The following is a 23,151-nucleotide window of genomic DNA, read 5'->3' as shown; positions in this document are numbered from 1 at the left end:
TTTGTAAAAATGATAGCATTTGAAAAAAAATTTTTTTGCCCTACAAATTTAAAAAATTTTTTTTAATAACAAATTGAATGTTTGTTGTAAAATCATGATTTTAGTTCACGCCATGTGTTAAAGTATTAGGATCAATAAGAAAAAAGAATCGACTCGTTATCTTAATTTGTTTTTTTGTAATTACTTCCGTCAGCTCGAGAAACATGCCACATTTAATCGCCACTAGGAGGCATTAAAATACATTTTTGTATAAATAAAAAATATTTTTTTTGCTGTTCAAATAATATATAAGTTTATGCAAAACCGCGTTTTACTGTATGTAATAGATTTTTCTTAAAAAAATTCATGAAACAAGAGCTAATTTTACGGCTGGCAAAGGTGAAACTTCCCTTAATGATACATTACATAAATAAATGCATATAAATATGATACGTTGCTACATTAATTTTGATTTTTTTGTTATTATACAGGCAAGAAGTAATAGAGCGTTTACAAAACGAACATTCAGTAGTAATTCTTGTAACAAATAGCTTAACAAATTATATGGATAAAGTGCGGCAGTTGGTGAAGGAAAATCCTGAAATTGACGCAAATACTTTTATGCCTGACGGTCGATATAATCATATTATGCAAGTGCAAGAAAGATTGAATTTCTTGCGCTTCTTATTAAAGGTACGTTCCAGATATGAACTTATGCGAAAATTTTAGCGGACATGAATTTATGCGAAAAATATGGTATAACGTGGCATGGATTCTTTTTCTTAGGATGGACAATTATGGCTATGTGCTGATCAAGCAGAACAAATTTGGCAGTGTTTAGCTGAGCAAGGTGTATTTGTTTCGGATCGCGAGGCGTGCTTCAAATGGTTCTCCAAACTTATGGGAGACGAACCGGATCTGGATCCAGCAATAAACAAGGATTTTTTTCAAAACAATATACTGCAATTAGACCCGACATTGCTTACAGAAAGCGGTATTAAATGTTATGAAAGATTTTTTAAAGCCGTTAATTCTAAGGAAGGAAAATTGAAACTGAAACGTAGAACATTTCTCATGGATGATGTGGATTTAATTGGAACTGATTATTTGTGGAGAGTATGTAGTATTGTATTTGTTTATTTTTCTTTAATTACAATTATATGGGAATTTCCATTTTCCCATTTTCTTGCGTGCGCACGTTATGTATAGCGGTGATCTTATTTATCTTAACAGGTAGTAACAAACAGCCCGGAAGAAATTGCAAACAGAGGCATAGAACTCTTGAAGGAGGTGAACACCAATTTAGGGCCGCGGTTGCAGTCGTCCGTTTTGGCATTTCACGAAACATATATAGCGGAGTGTATGGACAGATTGAAGGCTCATTATGACACGGTGACTGTTTTGAGCAGAGTATACTTGGATGGGAAGGAGGAGCGTGAAGAACAAATGACAAACAAGATTAAAATGGAGGCCATAAAAATGTGTCGCGTTATGAAAGTTTTACAGGAATACATAAACGAGTGCGACACAGCTTTTCCAGGGGAACGGAAAATATTACCGTTGCACAGGTAAACTTACAGTTGCACACATCGAGATAAGAATGTCTCTTGTGTACAGCGAAGATTGATAGCGCATTATTTATTCTGATATTACAGAGCAGCTCGTGGCAAGCATCTATCACTTGTTATTCGTTTTGCGAATACCGGTCGAGTACCGCTTGACGACATAGATATCTTTACACACAGCAATGACACTTTAGCTTCGTTGAGACGTCAGATATTACGCAGGATCAAAGCAAGCGGGGCAAATGTGAAACTCGATTTATTTATTAATGGAGAATCGTTAGAGCAATCCGATGAGAGAAAACTCCTTTCTCAGATTCCGCTGAGAGACAAAATGGTGAGTATTAATAGAGATTAGGGCTGTTACTCTTTTTTTTTTACTCCCGACTGCCGCCAACCGAAGGTTGGCAAAAACGGAGGGAGTATGCGTTTTATTCACTTCGAATATTCGAAGCTTTGACGTTAATTTCGACCTTTCGAAGTTTTGAAAAATGTACATAAAAAATTTGAATTTTCTTAATTAGATTGTTTTTATTGATCATTATCTTTCCTTATTTGCATATATATCAAGTTTAATTATTAATTTGTAATGTTTTAGGTTATAAGATTCAAATTTTTTTGGAATATATATATTATATATTTTGTATAGATATATTAATTCTTTTTATTTACAATATTTGTAAATTTTCTGAATAAATTCATTTGCACGAATGTATTTTGCGAAAGTTTGAAGCTTCGAAGCTCCGAAGTTCGAATATTGAAGCTTTCAAAGCAAATCACTAGCCCTAATAGAGGCAAGGCCGTGAATCTAAAATATAAAATGTTTATGATGTAAAGAATCAACGAATATGATTTGTGTTTCGTTTAGTTATTGTCTGCGAAGCTCACTCAAGTAACTAGCAATATGCCAAGCTCACCGGACAGTAGCTCTGATAGCTCTACTAGTTCTCCGCATCATCCGTACGACGGGCCGAATGTAGAGGCAGAGAATAGTTTACCTGGTGTGGTAAGTTGAATGTGAAATTTATAAACTGATTATTAAACGTATTAAAGTAGAGACCTATATATGGGAGCTAATGGATGTTGGTGATAATTTTTATAAAATTTAACTATACACAAACTACTAACTACACTGTGCGCCGCATATTTGTCGCTCTTAAAACACACCCTGCTTAAAAGATCCAATAGATAATGATAGAAATAGATTTAAACTTTATTGAAATTTTATCTAATTATATAGTTATCGTTTCTATCGGATTCTCATATTTGAGCTACTATAGAGAAGTTACCTATCGAAGTTTAACGTTTCTCAATAGTATATCTTACTTAAACATTAAATACACTTAAATATAAATTCGAATGTTTGTTTTTTTCTGCATAACTTATCGAGTTATCTAATTCAAGCTGAAAATTATGATTTGTTACATATTTTATTATATTTGTAAGAAATATATTAAAATTATTTACATATAAAAGATACAAAATCTCTAAAATTAAAATATTAAATAATAAATCATACATAAACTGAAAACATTGTATGATAATATAAATTTTGACAAAATATGGTCAAAGGTAAACATTACTTGGAGTACTTTTATATTATATACTAAATAGAGTAAAAAAAGATAACAAATCTGATATTTACGAACAATACGATAAAATTGTATAGATTTCTTTTTATCTGATTCTATCGGATCTTTCAAAACAGGGCAGTTCATTACATGAGGCCAGAATCACTTGTATCAAATTAAATTGATTAACAATTTTTTTCTTTAATACTAATATGCATCTATAAGAATCTCATCCCCCCGAATCTGTAAAGAAATTTATTACACACCAACATCCGTGTTGGCTCCCACAGGCCTCTACTTTGATATGTTTGATTTATTCTCGGGAGCCTATTTCTCCCAAAATTTTTTTTAAATAATTACATTTCATCACGCTTATTCCAATGTGACTTTGTTTCAGGTAATGTCACAAAGATCGCAATATGCGACATTTTTCTTTCAATTAGCAGACCTTGGCTGTACTCTTCAGCATTCGCAATTGCGTGATGGTGCACGAAATCTCTTGCAATTAGTGCCGCCAGATACCTTCACTGTGACAAGATTACAGTGGCTATTTGGCCATTACAAGGACGACGAAGCTTTACAAAACCCTTCTCAATATCATTGTAACGAGCAGAATACGACAGTAGATTCTCTATTTTTTACTGCAAGTCCTAGCCAAGTTTTATACAATTTAGAGGTGAATGCATATTAAATAGCGCTTAGCAAGTCTTATCCTCGTTCTAGCCTTGTACTCTCTCTCTCTGTCAATGACGATTTTTTTGTTCATTTTCAGGTGTTGTACACTTTGTTAATGCCGGCTCTCGACCCTATGTCGGAGAGAGCGTTTGAATTTCAATATAATTTCATAAAAAGCGGCGAAGCAGGCGTTATCCTCGACATGCTAACCAAAAATAAGTTTTTACCAAATGCGGACGAGACTACGAAGCGATCTGCCTATCTAACCGTGCTGAGATTGTGCAAGCTTCTCTTGACAGTGGTGGGCAATGTGATGGCATGCGTGATGGACGAGGTTCAGCAGACTGGAACTTCGGAGAATCACGACAATCACGTTAACAACCGCGGGCGGGTGTCGGTATTGAAACAGGCTCTCCAGAGTGTACCGAATCAAAGTACCGAATACATGCTGAGAAGCGTGGCGGCCAAACTGGCGCAGCATCTGGCGCATCGAATGCTATCCGGCGGGCCCGAGGCTGATCGATGTCGGCAGCTCTTTGTGCAGGCCCTCTCATGGGAATTACCGGATGTGGCTACTATACGTGCCATAATTAGACTAGCGTGGGCCGCATCCACGGGTAACTTGAACAACGTTAACGCGTCGAACGAGGTGCTTCACTCGATGCACGAGGCCAACCAGAAGGAACAGAGAAACCCCGATAATAACGACGTTCTTGTGTGCAAGGAAGCACTCGAGGTACTGACAATCGCCCTCGTGTTGAATCCGTCGGCATTGGAAACGTTGTCGAGGGACAAGATATGGCACACCTTCTTGATAGATCTCGTGCTACTCAGTACGTCAAGAGCCATCAGGATCGCCGCCGGCGAACAATTTTTTCTCATATCGACATGGTGCAGCGGCGGACACCAGACACTACTGGTCACCATAACTCTTCTCTTCACCGTTCTGAACAGTACCGTTATGGAGAACGCGAAACAGAGTCACGAGTACTTTCAGCTTTTGTGCCGACTGTTGAACTTCGCGCATATATCAAGTTGTCCCCTCACGACCGCGGAGACGCTGTTAAACGTCGAGATCGCCTGGTTGAAGAAAGTTCGCGATAACGTGAAGGAGACCGGAGAGAGCCAGGTGGACGAAGCCTTGCTCGAGGGTCACCTCGGTCTAACGAAGGAACTGCTGGCCTTTCTACCGCCGAACCAGAAGTACGAGATCGGTTCCGACGAGAAGCACGGGGTCAACTTGATCAAGGAGCTGGTCGAGGATTTTGTGTTCCCCGCGTCTCGCCTCATGCTGCAGCTTCGCAGCACCGGCGAGCTCAGCGCTTCGCAGGCGTGCCCGGTGTGTACCACCCCTCAGTCAACCAGCGCTGCATTCGACTTGCTCGTAGGTCTTTGCATAGGCTGTGTACCCAACATGAAACTTCTAGTCACAATGCTCACCGACATGTTCTACTCCGAGAAGGACGAACCATTAGTGGAGTGGGATTATTTACCGCCTGTAGGGCTCAGGCCGCTCAAAGGCTTCGTAGGCTTGAAGAATGCAGGGGCTACCTGTTATATGAATTCAGTATTACAGCAGTTGTATATGGTGGAGAGCATTAGAGTTGGACTTTTGGCGGCCGAGGGCGCGGCGACTGATCTGAACGAGGACTTTTCCGGTGAAGAGAGGATCGAGGGGGAGCAGACAATCGAAACAAATGATAACGACACGAACGAAGAAAAGTGCGGTGCGGATGAATCCAGGAAGGAGTATAACATCGGCATTTTGAAGCAAGTGCAAGCGATATTTGGTCATCTGGCTTACAGTAAACTACAATATTACATACCTAGAGGACTGTGGAAGCACTTCAAGTAAGAATAAAAACAATTGTATTTTATTACAATAAAACTTTTTTTTTTTTTTAAGTAACAACTTGTGTTCCAAAAGAGAGGAGAAAATCGTACAAAATACAATCTTATTAGTATAAAATATATATAAAAAAAACTGATGGCGCATTATATTTTGCATTTTAAGTAATTAATGAAAAAATTAAATTTTCACAGGCTTCAAGGAGAACCTGTAAATCTTAGGGAACAACAGGACGCAGTAGAATTCTTCATGAGTCTGGTAGAGAGTCTAGACGAGGCATTGAAAGCCTTGGGACACGAGCAGATAATGGGCAAGATTCTTGGTGGCTCATACAGCGACCAAAAAATCTGCAAAGGTTGCCCTCATAGGTACCTTTTTAGTTCTTACATTCTACTCTCTTCGGTAAACTGTAATATCACATTACATTATCTTCAGATATTCCAAAGAGGAGCCATTCAGCGTGATAAGTGTGGACATACGGAATCACAGTAATTTACTGGATTCTCTTGAGCAATACGTGAAAGGAGAGCTGCTGGAGGGTGCAGACGCCTACCATTGTGATAAGTGCAACAAAAAGGTACGATTACACGTCTGATAATACATCTTTGCAAATGTATAAGAAATTATTATAATGTTAATACAGAACCTCGTTTATCCAGGGGGGAAGGGTGGGAGACAAAATAGTTGTGATAACCAAAGGAGTTGATTCGGATAATAGAGACTTAGTTATTAGTTTTGAATTTTGATAATAGCTGACGTTTGGAAAATTGAACTCGAGCATATCGAGCTTTTATTATTCGAATATATTTGCATATATTCAGGGTTGCCACAAAACTGGAAATCAGGGAAAAGTCAGGGAAATTGAAAACCGTTATGGAAATCAGGGAAAAATCAGGGAATTTCACAAAATTTTTTGGAAAATTAAAATTCTTAGCTTTAAAGAAGTTTAATATCACACATTTATACAGTTTTGTTAGCTAATATAAACTCTCTTTTTAATAGAGGTTTAAAATGCTACAGAGCATTAGAATTTTCAACTTGTTTATTTTCTGTTGGAATTTTAAATTTATTTAAAACTGTTTTTTTTTAACTTACGTAAGTAAGCTTCTTGTGTTATTTGTGAACAAATGAATAAAATTAAAATTAACTTTGAATTTTTGTAATTCTTCTTTTAAGTTTGTAAATCTTTGTATAATAGCAAATCGGAGATTCCAATAAATAGAATTTAGTTTTTATCAAAAAGAATCTATATTTACATGTTTTTCTTGTATTGTAAGCAGAGGAAAACAAATGTACGCATATATAAAAGAATAGTAATTTATATCGTTATGTTAAATTGCTCTCTCAACAAAATATTTAACGGTTTTTAAATAGTTTTCAAATTAAAGGAATATACACAAAAATTTTTTTATGTAATCGAAAGTCAGGGAAAATCGTGAAATTTTTTCTAGAAGTCAGGAAAAAGTCATGAAATTTTAGAATGAAGAATTTATGGTAACCCTGAATTATTGAGTTTGGAACTGAGCATAAATTTTGTCGTATTGATGTAGATGATCGGAGTTCTCTACTGTATTTAAAAAGGAAAAATTTAATGAGAAAATTATTTATCAGCAAATGTTGTTATTTTGTCTTTTATATTCATTATTTTATATTTATATCATTTTACACAAACCAAGCAGCATTTTGCTTGATCAGAGATTTTTATGTTCTCTTTTATGTTTAGGTCGTAACAGTAAAGAGATTGTGCGTGAAAAAGCTGCCGCCTATTTTAGCAATTCAATTGAAAAGATTTGAGTACGACTTCGAACGTGTATGTGCTATAAAATTCAACGATTACTTTGAGTTTCCACGAGATTTGGACATGGAGCCTTACACTGTCTCCGGCTTAGCTAAATTGGAAGGAGAAGTTATAGACTGTGATTATGAGGAGTCTGTAAAGGGAACGTGCACGAAGTATCAATTGACCGGTATCGTCGTTCACAGCGGTCAGGCTAGCGGTGGCCATTACTATTCCTACATTCTACACAGGTATGTTAAACGTATGAAAGTAATTATGATACTAGGTAATAATTTTTATTTAATAATTTTGCAGACTGAACGATGGTACGGCAAAGTGGTATAAGTTCGACGACGGCGATGTAACGGAATGCAAAATGGAAGAAGAAGAAGAGATGAAATCTCAATGCTTTGGCGGTGATTATTTGGGGGAGGTATTCGATCATATGCTCAAGCGGATGAGTTACCGCAAACAGAAGCGATGGTGGAATGCGTACATGTTATTTTATACAAGATTAGATGTAGAAGAAAATTCTCTAATGAAAAGTGTAAATGAACTATCATTGTGTAAGTATATCGATAAAATTTCGCGCACGAGATTTCGATCTCGCGACGAAGCGTGTCGTCTCATTACTCGTTCATACTCTTCAGATACGAAACTAGGAGTTATGAAAATGCCACCAGCGATAGAATACAGTGTGAGAAAGCAAAATATAAAATTTATGCACAATCGAAATCAATTTAGTGCTGAGTACTTCCAGTTCATCAAGAAATTGGTGTCCTGCAATCCTCATAATATCAATCGGCAAAATCTAAATGAGAAACTTGTAAGTCTATCACGCGTGTAAGATATGTATTTTCTGACGGAATCCCGTTTATTAATTCTCCGCTAAAATGACGATTGGATTTCAGAGCTCCGAAGCGGAAGAACTTGCGATGCTATCGGTGCAGTTGGCATCAAGATTTCTGTTCTATACAGGTTTTCACACTAAGAAAACGTTACGTGGCACGGCAACGGACTGGTACGACATCGTGTGCCATCATTTGCGTAGCAGTAAAGCAGTGCGTTCTTGGTTCGCCAATGAAGTATTGTTCAATCATCCACATAGGTATCAGAATTTTTCAAACGAATAAAAATGCGCGATAATGTGTAAAAATACTTGGGTATTTGAATGTTAATAATTTTGGTTATCCGTAGATTTTGCGAATACCTCTTGAGTTGTCCCAGTACAGAAGTGCGCACTGCTTTCCTCAAAATTTTGGTATTCCTCGCACATGTCTCTTTGCAAGATGGTCCATGTGCTCCGCCCAGTTTGAATGCACCGAGTGAGTACTAAGATACGCATATAAGAACTAAATGATACGATTGAAATGGGATTTCCACTTGACAATTTTTACTTTTTAATTTGTGAACATTTTTCAGCTATACTCTTAGATCCAGTAGCGACACTCAGCGATCACCTGTTACACGCGGTGCTGTCGCTGCTGCACCGTGAAATTTCGGACCACGGCCGTCATCTTCCTCACTATTTTTCTCTCTTTCACGCGTACGCTTCGCTTGGTCTTGCCGAAAAGGCGCAACTGCTTAAGGTAATAAATAATTACGTTACATAATTATGTTATAATAAATATTAACACAGTCGTACCTCGATAACTCGAATCTCAAGGGAACAGTTATAAAAATCTTCCGAGTTATAGAAGTTTCGACTTTTCAAAGTTTGAGTAAAAGAGAATTGACATGAAAATTACGACTTACGGAAGCTTGCACGAGAGTTTATAATTTTCCGATTATAACGGCTTTTAGAGGAAAAAATTCGAGTATTTTTCGAGTTGATGAGTTATCGAGGTTCAATTGTATCATATCTTGCACTGGAGATAAAACATGTTTGAGTGACAATTTAATAATTTTTTAAAATATTATTTGCAGCTAAATGTACCAGTTACGTTTATGTTAGTCGCCATCGATGAAGGCCCAGGTCCTACCATAAAATATCAGTATCCGGAATTGACTAAACTTCACCAGGTAGTTAGCATGCTGATACGGTGCTGCGATGTGTCGTCGAAAGTGCACTCGAGTCAGCAGCCTCGTGCGGAACCTTTACCAAATCCGTATGGCGATCCTGCGTGTCAGTCGGAGTATCTCATGCCCATTCAGTCACAAGCAGCTGATATATTGTTTATTCGTACCAGGTGAGAATTAGCACGTTTTAAATTCTATGAATAAAATTTTATTTTACGTAATATTTTTAACGTTTATTCTGTCTGTTGAAATAGTTACATCAAGAAATTGATTGAGGATGCTAACGTGACAGAAGATACAGTTAAATTATTGCAATACTGTTGTTGGGAGAATCCACATCTGTCGCGAACGGTGCTTAGTGAGCTGTTGTGGCAGATAGGATTCGCTTACACCCACGAGTTGAGGCATCATACAGATCTGCTGCTTGCGATACTACTGATGGAGGATTCATGGCAGACGCATCGCGTACACAATGCACTTAAGGGTAAGTTTATTCACGAAACCTTATCTTTCGGATATTGCTCGTTAGCAGGGATTGGAAGTAACTCGTTACTTGTAACGCTGTTACCGTTACAGTTACTTTTTTTGGTAACAGAACGCGTTTTTCTATTTTTTTTTGTAACTAACAGTAACGTAGTTACATTTTTTCGGCAACGGTAACGACTTATACAGTTACTTTTATCGTTACCTTTTGTATTTATGACAAAATTTTCGTATGTATATTCAATTTTCAGTGTTTAGCTAGTATTCACATAGTTTACTCTTTTAAGATTGTTTTAAATAATGTCTTAAAATATTAATGTGGCTCTGTGATTGGTTTATGATACCTTAAAGATGCCATAAGTCAATCAATATCACAAATTAAATTGGCAAGTAATTTAATAAGATATTTACGTTATAAGCATCTTAAAATACTTAGAAAAATTTATTATGAAAAATATCAGCTGAATTGCGTTTCAAGATCAAAAATTTAATTGGCGCGTAGTTTTAGAATTGGATATGTGTATAAATTCACTTTGAAATATTAAGCTGAAGCGAAAGCTGGAAGCTCTAGCTTATATCCAAAAAGGCTTTCCTTTTCCTATTTTTATATATCGATCTAGTGTCATTGCTGTATTGTTTTTATTAATATTTAAACAAAAAATTGCATCTTAAATTATTTAGACTGATCTTGTTTCAGCATTAAAAAAACGTATCGTTACTTTTTAAGTAACAATAATGAGTTATTTTTAAAAATCAGTAACTAGTAACGGTAACTAGTTACTTTTTTAACTCTGTAACGAGTAACTATAACTAGTTACTTTTAAAAAGTAACTTTCCATTTCCTGCAAGTCGATAGTTATTGCAATGCATGAAATTACACTTTTCAGGAGTTCCCGATGAGCGAGAAGGTTTATTCGAAACGATACAGAGAAGTAAAAACCATTATCAGAAGAGAGCCTACCAGTGTATTAAATGTATGGTGCAGCTCTTCAGTAAATGCAGACCAGCGCATCAGCTTTTACATCACAGTCCGGAGTTGAAAAGAAAATGGAGTCACGCGATAGATTGGCTCCACGACGAACTTGACAAGGTACGTGTAACTATGTAACAGAAACCGAACATTACGCCGTTCGATATTACGACGATTACAGATGTAAACGATAAATCGTTATTTTTTTTTTCAGCGACCATATGCCTCTACGGCGCCTTACACCCACGCGTATAACAACTGGTCGCCACCAACGCAGTCCAATGATTCCGCAAACGGTTATGTTTTGGAACGTAGCAATAGCGCAAGGAAGACGTTGGAGCGAGCGTGCGAACTGTGTCCTGATGAGGAACCAGAAGTCGAAGAGACGAGCGAAGATTGTGCGGAAGAAGCCGAGAAATATCAACGTACATTCAAATATCAATCTATTCCATCCATAAATAAATATGAGAAATATGATGTCCGAACTAAGAGACGCAATCTCAGACACAGTGGTTTAGATTGGGCATCTGGAGTGCACTTGGATTCTAAGTGCGTTATGGAGTAAGTCTATACTATATCCTCTATACTGTTAATATACACTTCCTAATAATATCGATTGCAAAATTGCTTATCTGAATCTTTTGAAAATAAAAGATTATATTATAACTTAAAATTTAAACTCTCTCTCGCTCGCTCGATATTAGATTTTTATTTTATTTGCCAGAGTGGATTAGTAATAAATAATACAATCTTTTTTTTTCTAGGACATAAGCAAACTGATTTTTAACAATTGCTTATTCCTCTTTTTGCAGTTACCCCATCAATCGGGACTTCACCGTGATCCAACAAATGCAAGAAGAACAACAGCCTCAACCAGGACCTTCCCCAGTACACACACCCCACTTAGCGCTTCAAATGCATAATCCACAAAACTGTGAGTCGTCACAAAATACCAGCCAGGATCCATAATGAACGCTGAATACTGACGTTGTACCAAGTTGCTGCCTCAGTGAAACGATTTCGGGATACTTAGATATCACTGCGCCAGCAGCTTGGTGGCGAGCGGTAGCAGCACATGTACAGATATAACAAGTGAGGATTTGTTTTTTTAGTGACCATTCTTTAACGAACTCATGCTAATCTCTTAGTTTCACTGTGGGTAGTTACTTTGATAATATGACGCGCTATGAATGTTCGAACTGTAATGATGAAATGGAAGACGGTTCCGACTGAAAAGTGAATTAACGCATGCTGGTTGAGGCAATCAATTCTCAACGATAGTTTCTTTCTCCTTAATCTCGACACCACCTCTATGTTTGTATCTCCCCCCGTCCCCCTCCCCCGGACGACCATTTGGCTTCCAATTCTAGAAATGACAATTTGACAAAAAGATTGAAAATACGCTGTCTTTTCTCGAGCGATCGATAAAGCTGTTAGTACAGCTAGGAGTTTTATTTGCCTCGATTAATGCATGTGGATTCAAGCTTAGGAATATCGTAAGATTGTATAAATGTATAGCGAGTAGTGTGTTACGGAATCCCGTTCTCTGCCGATTAGAAGACAAAAATATAAAACATAATTTTCCGTATGCCTATGTAAATTTGTTACTAATAAAAAAAAAAGAAGGGAAGTTGAAATGGAACTTTCTAACGATCGAAAGATATGACTACAGAAAAAAAAAAGGGGAAATAAGCTAGTATGTTCTCATCTCATCTCAGAGAAAGCACAGTTATCGCGAAAAAAAGCTATGCTCTAACATATATATAAAAAATATATAGCTACGCTATATATGTATACATAGCTTTTGCTATTTAATCTTTTAACAACAATAAAAGAATCCTTCTTGTACTTAATAATCTCGAGCATTCTGGAAGAAAGACACTTATTGGCGGCCGGCCTGCCGTGCCGCTAAATTTCAACATACGCCAATGATGCCTCCTGTTGTGCTTTCTTTCAGTTCGACCGATTTGAAAGAGTTGTGCCTTCGACATTGTGCGACTCCCATTGTACTTTTAGGTAGATATTTAAGAATCAAGTTGTTGCTTCAAATTTTGATTGCTTATAACTTCGCTTGTTGAGTTGATCATGGAGAGGAAAGGGGAAAAGGAATCTAGAGGAAATTAGATCACTGAAAACGCGTGGGATACGACGAGAGAATAATTGATTTCGTCGACGGAGAGATCGATTGGAACGTATCTCGGAGCCCAAAAAACGAGGTGGGCCACTTTAGTTTATCATGACGCACGTACACATTAAAATACGACATCGAGATGTCGGATGTATGGGCAGTTGCTTGGAAAAAAAAAAAAACAGGACACTGTCCTCATCCGGAGTTCAAATTTTTACGAAGAAAGGAATTGAAAAGGAGCGGTAGACACAAAGAGGATGTGGAGCAAACAAATACTAGTTTGTATCGTTGTATGATACGATTCATCGTTGATAGAGCTGTGGTCTTTTCGCAAAAGTTGCGAAAGCGATCATGGCGCACATCGTTTCGGCAAGCGTATTTCCGGCAATATTACATAACGGAGATGCATTCTAGAGGAGAGAACCGTGGACTATGCGACGAACGACCCTCGAATTTATTTGAACTGGCCATAGCTCTGACTTATTGAGTAACGTGTGTTATATATAGATATTATATAAAAATGGTCTTTAAAAAGAGAGAAAAGAGAAAATAAAAAAGTCGCGTGTGTAACGTGGAATAAGCGAGCCGTGTGTATACATATATGATTTCGTGCGAAAAAAAAAACCAACGACTATGTCAAGACACCAGGAAGTATGACGTATCGATTATTATTGTTCGTATTTATCGAATACCGAGTTAAATACAGTGTACCAAATTATATAATAGCTTCTATTGGTTAAATTATAATGGTACCTAATCTTACTCGAGACATGTACATATAGACAACCGCTTTTTATATGTGATAAAAAAATTATTATATTCCTATTATACATTGAGATTTAGAGAAACGCTATTGTAAATCCTGGTTTTTGTACACAGACCGTATGCTAAGTTCACTTTTGTTAACACGAACTGTAGTCTATAATTATTTAATATTTAATTGTATCACTAAATAAGCGTATCATGTACAATACTTGATTTTCTTTCTATTTTTTTTTTCGTTAAATTACTTCTCCGAAAGATGATATATGGGTCACAAACTGGAAGTGTCATGAATACTAGTGTCATTTATCTTATGCGTGGTAGAAATAAGGGAGACGTAAGCTACGAGACATAGCCGAGCGCGTTGTTTCTTTATTAATTAGTGACAGACTGGAATATCGGTTTTCCTCTTCTTTTTTATCCTTTACTTTTTTTTGCCATCGAACGAGATAACGCTCGGTGTTGTCGCGCCAGAGGGAAAGAAAAGAGGTGTGCGCAAGGGGCGGTAGAGATTGACGGGATGTCATTTTTCTGTGCGTGTCAGGATCACCGTCAGGGATTAAGATCAAGTATAATTTCATTAATTTACGGAGGCAAGCGAAAAATCACCTGTATGGAATTTGTTTGCGGAACTCGAAAAGAGCGAGAGACCTTTCCTCGCGTACGCGAGAATTTCAACCCGTCGAAATTATACCGATTTCCACAACGCTTGTACATAACGGAGGGAGGAGCGTGGAGGGAAGAGAAAGGTGATCGTGTGCAGCAATGTTTTTACACGAGACGTACGCGCGATCCTGTTCCGCAGGTAAATTGGAAGGAACTGTGTGTGTGCTTACGCTGATGTCTAATACATGTTGCGTACACGTCGGTGGAGGTAGCCATCGCGAATTTACATTCGTTTCAGAGTACGAGGGTCGTCGGACGGAAAAAAAAAAAAAAAAAAAGGAAAAGGAATCAAAATGCTCAAAGGCAAATGTGCGTGAACTGTAACGTGCGTTAACGCGTGAGTCGCTTGCGCGTCGCCTGCGTGCGGAGCGCACGACGAGGTCAGAATAGTATCGTTTTTCGAGATCGTATGCGCAGTTAATAAACTCTCACAAAAACGTAGCGGAGGGAAAAGATGAAGAAGAGGATGAGGAAGACGAAGAGGAGAGAGAGAGAGAGAAAAGAGGATTTATCATCGACGTTCTCTTTAGTTCTAGTTCTAAAGATAATTTTAATTGTATTCAGCGCGCGCATGACGCTCTAGTCAGTAAAATTATTAGAATAAACGAAAGGAGATTAATAGCTTTCGTTCATTTAATCTGCGTGACGTTCTCGAAGCGCCCGACGACGTGTGTTTTGCGCGCACCACAGCAAGATCAATCACCAGGGGGGATGTGCCGTCCTCGTCGTCATCATCGTCGTCGCCGCTGCCGCCGCCGCCACTTTCATCAAATGGGCCCGCGAATGTTTCTGCAGACATGTACTCCGCATTTTCTCATTTGCCTTTGACGTGTGAGGAGAGGCGCTCGTCGCTTGTAACTACCTCGACAGGCAGTCAATCCGTCTGCTCCGTGCTTTCGTTTCGATCCTCCGAGCAATCCCGCTCTGCAGAAAGAAAAGAGATCGCGCGCGCTGGTGCTCCCACGTGCTCGATTGTCTCGTTGCCAAAGAACGAGAAGATATTAGTGTTACGCGTTAGTAGAACATTGGAATCTTTCCGGAAGAGATTTCTTCGTTGCGTAGGAAGGAAGGAAAGAGGGAAGGGAAAGAGCACATCCGCCTCTGAGCTATTTTATGCATCAGCGCGACCGTTCGAGTCATCCGCGTCGCTTTATATTTGATTTAGTTAGCACCTGAGAAACGAACGAGATTCGTTGCGACAGGTCACTGGTCTGCACGAATTGGCGTTCGGGTCGAGGCGTTCCACCGGCTTAATAACACCGATTTCGGCATTTCGTTAATTTATATAGCATCGACCCTGACGTCACGAGCCGCAGACCAGATCGGGTGCTCCGCGGATGCAATTTCTTACCAAAGTCCTAGATATCAGAAACATACGTTTTTCTAATGACCCCTTTATATCCGCTGGCTGTATACACTTACATATACGTTTGTGTAGAAATACTTTTTGCACGCGGCTCGTAATTCTTTTTTGGGTGCGAAGAACGCGCGGTCGGTCCAAAAACGTGTCATCATACTGTGTAGGTGATATCCTCGACGTTCGGATACCCCTTTTTAACATTAATTATCTAAACGTTAGGTAGTTTGCTTCAAAATGCGCGATCGCGTATCTTCGAAAGCTTTAAGGATGGAGAAGACTGCAAAGAAGAAAGTTATAAGGGTAAGATAGGTCTCTTATGTTCGAACAGGTCTCTTCGATATTTTCTTATTTTGAAATTTATTTGGAAATCCTTATTTCTCATTCAGAATTGACCATATTCGTACCGTTTGAAATTGTCTAGTAGTTTGCCCTATAAAAATGAAGAAAAGCTCAATCGAAAGACAACTTTTTTCGGAATACAAAGAGTCCCGGATAAAGAGGTAACTTGTTTGCATAATACATCGAAATATCCTCTCCAGGGTGGGTACTACCGGGAAAAACCGGGAAAACCTGGAATTCTCAGAGAATTTCATTTTTATCTTTGAAAATCGTGGATTCTCATGGAATTTTACTGATACCCAGGAAAATTTTTTGAATTTTACTTTTAAATTTAATTTCCCTTTAGAAAGTAAACGTGGCCCCATATCGAAGGTTCCTGATACTGAAAGTTAATTTATTTTAAAATTAACATGTACTATATAAAGACTCTTTAATCTAAAAAAACGATAATCCGGAAATAATAATTCAGGCATTAAGAGTCCAATAACGCAGAACTTGGTGCGTGAAACAATTTAATCTTCACATATGTATCTTCATACAAAATCTTTCGTTATGTTCGAAAAATTTTCTATGGATATGTAACTATTGTACATATCAGAAGATTAAATTGTTTCACGCATCAAGTTCTATACGTTATTAAAACTCTTAGTGCCTAATTAATTTTAAAGCTGTATTGAGAAATTCTCTAATCTTACTTGGAATTTTGAATAAAATTCCTGGAAAATCCGGGAATTTTCAGGGAATTCTTTTACAAAATTTGAGTACCCATCCTGCTCTCGCCTAAAATCTTTTCCAGCGTGCCGGAAAAATGTGCTTCGCTACCTCCGATCTTTAGGGAAGATTACGTTTTCTATGCGGAAGAGATGTTATATAATTCGCGTTTGCGCGTGTATACGTAAACAGGCTTTTCCTGTTGCAAATACTTAGTTTTTACGCTTTCTTCGCACGAAACCAAATACTAGTGCTTTGCAAAAGGTTAGAGAGGGAAGAGGGAGAAAAAAAATAGAGCAGACGTAGAACCGTGACGCGAATAAACTAGCCGCATAACTGAATCCGAGGCTCTCCTGGACTAGATCGCGTGGCGAAAGGACAAAAATTTAGGAGACTCGAACGCACTATATTAATTGCAATTAAAATATGCTACAGCTTACTTTATTAATTGCTAATAGAGTTAATTGCAAGAGAATATTTATTCATGCGCGATACATGCCAGGGAACGTCTGATTTTTGCGTATTTAACGTTTGCTTTGTCCAAAATCTGAAAATTGTCATTCCGTATATAATTCAAAATGCCGCACATAAAATGTTTGGTTAGACGCAAAACGTAAAACACGCGAAGCAATCGAAACGCGAAAATGTCAAAGAGACACGAGATTATATCGTTAACTCTATTGACGAGATACATTTCGAACGCTAATGATGTGAGATTCGAACGAAGGAAGAGGCCGAATTCGAAAACCTCCTCGGATCATCAAAAGATATTGCAGTATCAAATCGATCGATCGGGATCGATTAGAGAGTAAAGAGAAAGAGAGCAATTGCATTTGTGCGAGGTATATAAAATGAAATATATCTAAATAAGGATCTATGCGCAAAATCATTAATATGCTGTTCGTAAAACGAATGCGACACGTGAACATCCGTGTGTGTGCACTCATTGTGTGAGAACATACAATTCACGGACGTGGATTTACTGATAATAACATTATCATACACGTCCATGAGTCATACGTGTACACGAGAAAAAAAGAGTTGCCACTAGAAAAATCAAAATGGAATGTCTAATCTAATCTTATGTATTTAAACAGAAAAAAATTGATACATGAGGCTACGAAGAGCTCTAAAATGGATGGACATTAAACGTGTCAAACAACACCCTGCATGCGATAACGAGAGAAGATGTTATCAAGAGACGAGACATGGGGATAGACATGAGAAAGAGATTATTAGAAAAATAATACGAAATTAACGCAAACGAGAGACACAAATGTCTGAGAGACGCCGAAAGGAAATTCCCTCGTTTTTTCGTAGAATTTTGAATAATTATTAGATCTCTGTGGTATATTGGAAATACAAAAGTAAGCAGAGAGTACACTGAGTTTTGATTTTCGAAACTACTTCTCCGCATTCGAGTCGTTTTTACAATAACAGGATGGGGGAGAAGAGCGTAGTTTGAAAAAATTCTCAGAAAAGATCTGTCAATTCTTTGCACAGTCATTGATCTGCCGTGACGAAAAACCGCGCGGATGAAATGCGATTATTATTTACTTTTGAAGGAGGGATTATTATTTATACTTATTTTTGAAGGAGAGTCGGGTGAAACGTCGCAAGCGTGTAAAAAGAGGTTTTTAATCGTACGTTTTATTGATTGAATCCCTTAATAATGCCGCAAATGCGTTTCAAATAATTATGATTTTATATTTATTTTTTATTTCACAATTCAATTTTATGAGTGTCGTCGTGTGTCCACAATCAAACGCGTTTGCGAACGTTTCTGCTGAATCCTCCTAATTTCTCGTCGCGGATTATCACGACAGAAGATCAATAAGGACGAGCGTTCTCGAGTGAGGAAACCACAAGGTTCGCGTAAAATTCTCCTTTATATCCTTGAATACTTCCCAGATCCTCGCAATCGCGCAATCGGGACTCGTTTCGCAAACGATACAAAGATTCGGAAAGACATCTTTAAAGGGAGGTGGAACGTGTGAAATATTAGAATTTAAATAATCCTAAAATAGGATTTATAAAATAGAATCGAGATGTTGAGATCGAGATCATTCGGTCCTTCGGGCGTTCAACAATGCCATCCAACTCGTGTGTCAGTTCTAACTCAGAAGGGAGAGGCGAGGATAGCGAGATACAGATTTGCCGTCGACGTGCTGGAATTTTACAGGCGGTTCTATAAAAAAAAAAAGAGATATACAAAAGAAGCGCTCAGGTCGCCCTACGCGCTACATATCCGCATTAAATGGCGCATTTATGCAGGCATTTTTCATTTAAACTCGTAAAACCGATTTGCCAACCAATCCTGCGACCCATCCCCCATGCACACCGCCGACCCGCGCCGTTATTTATGGTCCCTCGCAGACTCTCTTTCGATATACATATTATATATATATATAAATATATAAATATAAGTATAATTACTATAAGATTGTATATTCTTAATTAGATGCAATGTGCTGGTGTGCGCGCGCGCGGTCGCTGAGGTGATTTAGAAAATAAAATAAAAACTATACACACAGTTTCACACATACACACACATAGACACGTACACAACGCGAACAAAACACACATTCACACACAGAAATAAAGATACGCACGGGGGGTTGCGGGCGATGGTTTGCCAATTTTTGCGAGGGGCTTTTACTTACAAACGGGCGACACCCGCGCGTCCTGCGTGTTCCGCAGTAAGGAGACCTCTGCCGCCTCCGGAATCTTTTGTGTATTATTTCTAACAGAATGTAATAAAGTAAAGTAAAGTTTAAAACATACGATCGTTTTTCCGTTCCCTTTCTCTGCGTTTCCCGGAAATTAATCTAGAATTCCGTACGTTTGAAGCAGAAATACTTAAAAGTTTAAGGCTCCTGACTACTCAACCAAGAACTCCGCGTTGGCGGTATCATATCGCTGTAGGAATTATAGAACTTAATTTATCGTACAAGGCCTGTTATATGTACAATCGTCGGTATCGTAAGTCGTAAACCGACATACGACATATTGTAGAACGAGCCTTACTGTGAAAAGTGTTGATCTTGCATGCCATTTCGTTATTATGTATTTTAATAATTGTGAAAATGTGATTTGTCTCGTACTTATCAAATTAAAAAAAGTAAAAATGAACGGAAAGTGATGTTATATCTTTGAATTTTAAATGTAAAAGCATATTTCTCACTTTTTTCAACAGCTATTAAACCGTTTTCTTGCCGTTTTCTGAAAATAGGCTTCACGTGCCTTTTATTCGCTTAAGGAGAGAAAGAATAGTTTCCGTCCATTTTTACAAGTATTTTAAATCGATTTCATCTAAATTTTCTTGATAATTTTAAATTTACAAATGGCAAGAAACTTTAACGTATCATTTTTCGCTTATAACGTCACGATTCTAATATAATCGCAGTGACCAGTCAGGAGCTTTAAGTTTTAACGTCACATAGTATCGGTGATATTGACAACGATTAGAAGATATGCAGTAAGTCTTTATGTCTGTATCATAATCGCTATTTATAATTCAGTAAGCAAAATGTTAACGGTATGCTAGCAGTTTACTGAACAGAATATCATGTAGATTGACATCATAAAATATTAAGCTCATCTTCTATCAGAAATAGCAGATCTATTTGATTTCTACAATCGCTCTATCATCATATTCTATTAATAGATTTTATTATTTTTGTTGACATTTTATTGACAACATTTGTAATAGACACTGTAAAATTTTTGACAAATTTAACTGTCTGGGTATCATTTAAATAATTATAAAATGGTAGATTCTGCAATAAGTCTGCTAGCATATTCTATGTATATTGACAGATTTTATTATCAGACAGATTTTGTTGATATTTTGCCGACAAAGTTTGTATCAGACACTTTGCAGAATCTGTTTTTGACAAATCTGACTATCCGGATAGTTTTCATCAGTGATACGAGTTGAAATATGATAGAAGTCATCGAATTCTGTTTGTGATAGTTTTTACGTACTACAATTGCTGCTGCCTTAGAATTTTAGAATTTCTTCAAATCCTCTTTTAGAAAACCTTTTTCATCCTTTCAAATAATTTCTCTAATAAGCAAAGCCTAATATCACATTATATCTTTTATTTTGCAATTTGTGCTGCAATTTTTTTACGTAAAAGAAAAAAAGGAAGGGAGAGTTTTAAATCTCCCTGAAACATTTATAAAGCTAAAAGAATTTATTTTTATCTAAATGGATTTTATCTTTTAACCGATTTTTGTATATTATACCGATTTTTATCCTGTTTTTATTTTTTTCTAGCAATTCTAGATTTTTCCCTTAAAAAAAATCATTATTTTGGTATTAGGACAATATTAGTTATTATTAATTTCTTAATATATAAAGATTAATTCTTCTTAATAAACTTAATCATTTTCAATTCTATTTAAACTGACAATGAGGTACTCAGGTTTCGTAATTCGTAGCGAATGCATTTTGAACTTGATCCAGTATTATTATTGTGATATTTCTTGCCAAGTATATCATCGCCTAAATAAAATTTAATCGAGAGAATAGATTTTTCTCTATTTATTCTACATTTAATTTACATCGCGTTTCGGAGGCACGCGTGCCATTAGATAATTTGCATCGATTTGAATTATACGATGATATTACATTACATGGTAATGTAATATCATCGTATAATTAAAGACGAAAAATGTATGTATGTATGTATGTATGTATGATTTAATGTATGATACACGCAAGAATGTATAATTCATGGAAACTGCCGTACTTCTTGAAATATCTTTGTTGATATTAAGCGTTATCAATTCATCCTTCATAAGAGAAGACAGTTGATATATTCATCGCATCGTTGGAAACAGATCAAAACAACCCGTGTTGTTTATCTAAGAGCAGTTTTATCTGTTGTATGACTAAATTCCTAACTTTCGCCGTGCTATCGGCGAAGATTTATCCGAGAATAGTCAGTCGTTTGTTAATGATCGAGACGAGCAGAAGTGGACAACGAGCTATCCGAAGGGTAAGTTTTTTTTAATCTTTTATATGCGCGAATTTTTTATCTGCTTAATTTTTTTTCGATACGTCGACGCCATCAGTACCGCTGTATATTAATTGTTATCAGTAAAATGATAAATATTCTGTCTGCGTTATCAATAGAGAATGACAACTATATATCGCGTAATAAACGACTATATGCAACAATTTAAGACTATGTATTCTGTCAAACTGAGATTTGTGTCTCAATTATTACGCGCAATGTTATATATAAATACAGTTATCTATTACATTATAAAATATGTATTTATCTGTTGATAACGAAACTCTCTTCGAGACATCTTCAAGATCATATTATTTTTTGACACGAATTGTAAGACAGAAGCATATACATATTCTAGATTTACTATAAGTTCTTCTATACGCTTTACTTTCGAAATAATGTGTTTATTTGTTGTTTCTCTTTAAATTATACAATGCACTTCTGTTATATAACGTCGCATGTTCGCAATAACATTACGTTACTACCATCTACTATTATATTATAAAAGTATCAGTTGACGAATATAAAATGTTTAAAAAAATGTTATAATATATATACACACATATATAATACAAATTATAAGAATATTACAAGGGAATGAAACATGAAAGAAACTATAATAAATTTAATAAGAGGAAATTACACGTGTGAATTGACTCACTAATGAAACATTTGCAAGTATTCATTAAATGAAGTTTCCATGTAAAATCATTCAACATTCTCAGAATTCGCAAACGAATTCATGAAATTTGATGCAACTGACAAAAAAATTTTCATTGAAATCGGTGAGTCAGCCGACATGGCCTCTTCTCGATTAGATTTATTATAAATTTTTTTATGCTTAATTGTAAAATTAATTACAATAACAATACTTTTTACAGTGTGATATTAATTTTTGACGCAATAGAATGGCAGCGTACGTATGTGTCGAGGACTACGAGAAGCATGCTCTGGAACGTTTGCCTGCTTCCGTGAGGGATTACTATAAGAGTGGCGCAGGAGAAGAATATAGCGTTAAATGGAATAGGGAAGCTTTCAAGAAGTAAATTAAATCTATCTAATCTAAAAATAAAAACGTAGAATGTTATGCACATTTGATACGAAATATTTGAAGAAGAAAAAGTAGAAAGTAGTTATAATTTTTGTAGTTACCTATATTGCGTATATGTGATTCCTTCAATAATTTTTTGTAGATAGGATATTTTGAAAAATAGGATATATAATGTGTATTCTTCGTGTACAGGAGAAAATTAAAAATGAGACCCCGAGTTTTTGA

At 36.7% G+C, this 23,151-nt stretch overlaps 2 protein-coding genes and 1 long non-coding RNA gene across 4 annotated transcripts in view; all 3 read left to right on the top strand.

Annotated features, from left to right (window-relative positions):
• LOC105454829 (probable ubiquitin carboxyl-terminal hydrolase FAF-X) overlaps positions 1–14,921 on the top strand; it is a 20,580-nt gene extending 5,659 nt beyond the window's left edge. For both annotated transcript variants that reach the window (XM_011697727.1, XM_011697729.1), the window contains exons 11-30: positions 471–672; positions 766–1,095; positions 1,213–1,547; positions 1,635–1,878; positions 2,410–2,547; positions 3,510–3,788; positions 3,885–5,638; positions 5,831–6,004; positions 6,072–6,213; positions 7,360–7,664; positions 7,729–7,979; positions 8,064–8,239; positions 8,325–8,521; positions 8,611–8,738; positions 8,836–9,002; positions 9,340–9,602; positions 9,687–9,916; positions 10,803–11,005; positions 11,100–11,446; positions 11,698–14,921. In XM_011697727.1, the coding sequence (XP_011696029.1) occupies positions 471–672; positions 766–1,095; positions 1,213–1,547; positions 1,635–1,878; positions 2,410–2,547; positions 3,510–3,788; positions 3,885–5,638; positions 5,831–6,004; positions 6,072–6,213; positions 7,360–7,664; positions 7,729–7,979; positions 8,064–8,239; positions 8,325–8,521; positions 8,611–8,738; positions 8,836–9,002; positions 9,340–9,602; positions 9,687–9,916; positions 10,803–11,005; positions 11,100–11,446; positions 11,698–11,854 (6,022 nt within the window). In that variant the 3' untranslated portion in view covers positions 11,855–14,921. The remainder of the gene's footprint in view (positions 1–470; positions 673–765; positions 1,096–1,212; positions 1,548–1,634; positions 1,879–2,409; positions 2,548–3,509; positions 3,789–3,884; positions 5,639–5,830; positions 6,005–6,071; positions 6,214–7,359; positions 7,665–7,728; positions 7,980–8,063; positions 8,240–8,324; positions 8,522–8,610; positions 8,739–8,835; positions 9,003–9,339; positions 9,603–9,686; positions 9,917–10,802; positions 11,006–11,099; positions 11,447–11,697) is intronic.
• A 1,824-nt stretch (positions 14,922–16,745) lies between these two features.
• On the top strand, positions 16,746–19,632 carry LOC105454828. The gene is made up of 2 exons (XR_975055.1): positions 16,746–17,693; positions 17,949–19,632. It is a non-coding gene; the product is annotated as an uncharacterized LOC105454828 (long non-coding RNA).
• A 2,074-nt stretch (positions 19,633–21,706) lies between these two features.
• LOC105454841 (hydroxyacid oxidase 1-like) overlaps positions 21,707–23,151 on the top strand; it is a 6,577-nt gene continuing 5,132 nt past the window's right edge. The window contains exons 1-2 of the mRNA XM_011697750.1: positions 21,707–21,857; positions 22,757–22,917. Coding sequence (XP_011696052.1) covers positions 22,784–22,917 — 134 coding nt within the window. The 5' untranslated portion in view covers positions 21,707–21,857; positions 22,757–22,783. The remainder of the gene's footprint in view (positions 21,858–22,756; positions 22,918–23,151) is intronic.

The sequence above is a fragment of the Wasmannia auropunctata genome, unplaced genomic scaffold (genome assembly GCF_000956235.1).
Source record: "Wasmannia auropunctata unplaced genomic scaffold, wasmannia.A_1.0 LD335974.1, whole genome shotgun sequence".
Classification (NCBI taxonomy): domain Eukaryota; kingdom Metazoa; phylum Arthropoda; class Insecta; order Hymenoptera; family Formicidae; genus Wasmannia; species Wasmannia auropunctata.
This window is presented reverse-complemented; position numbering and strand designations above follow the sequence as displayed.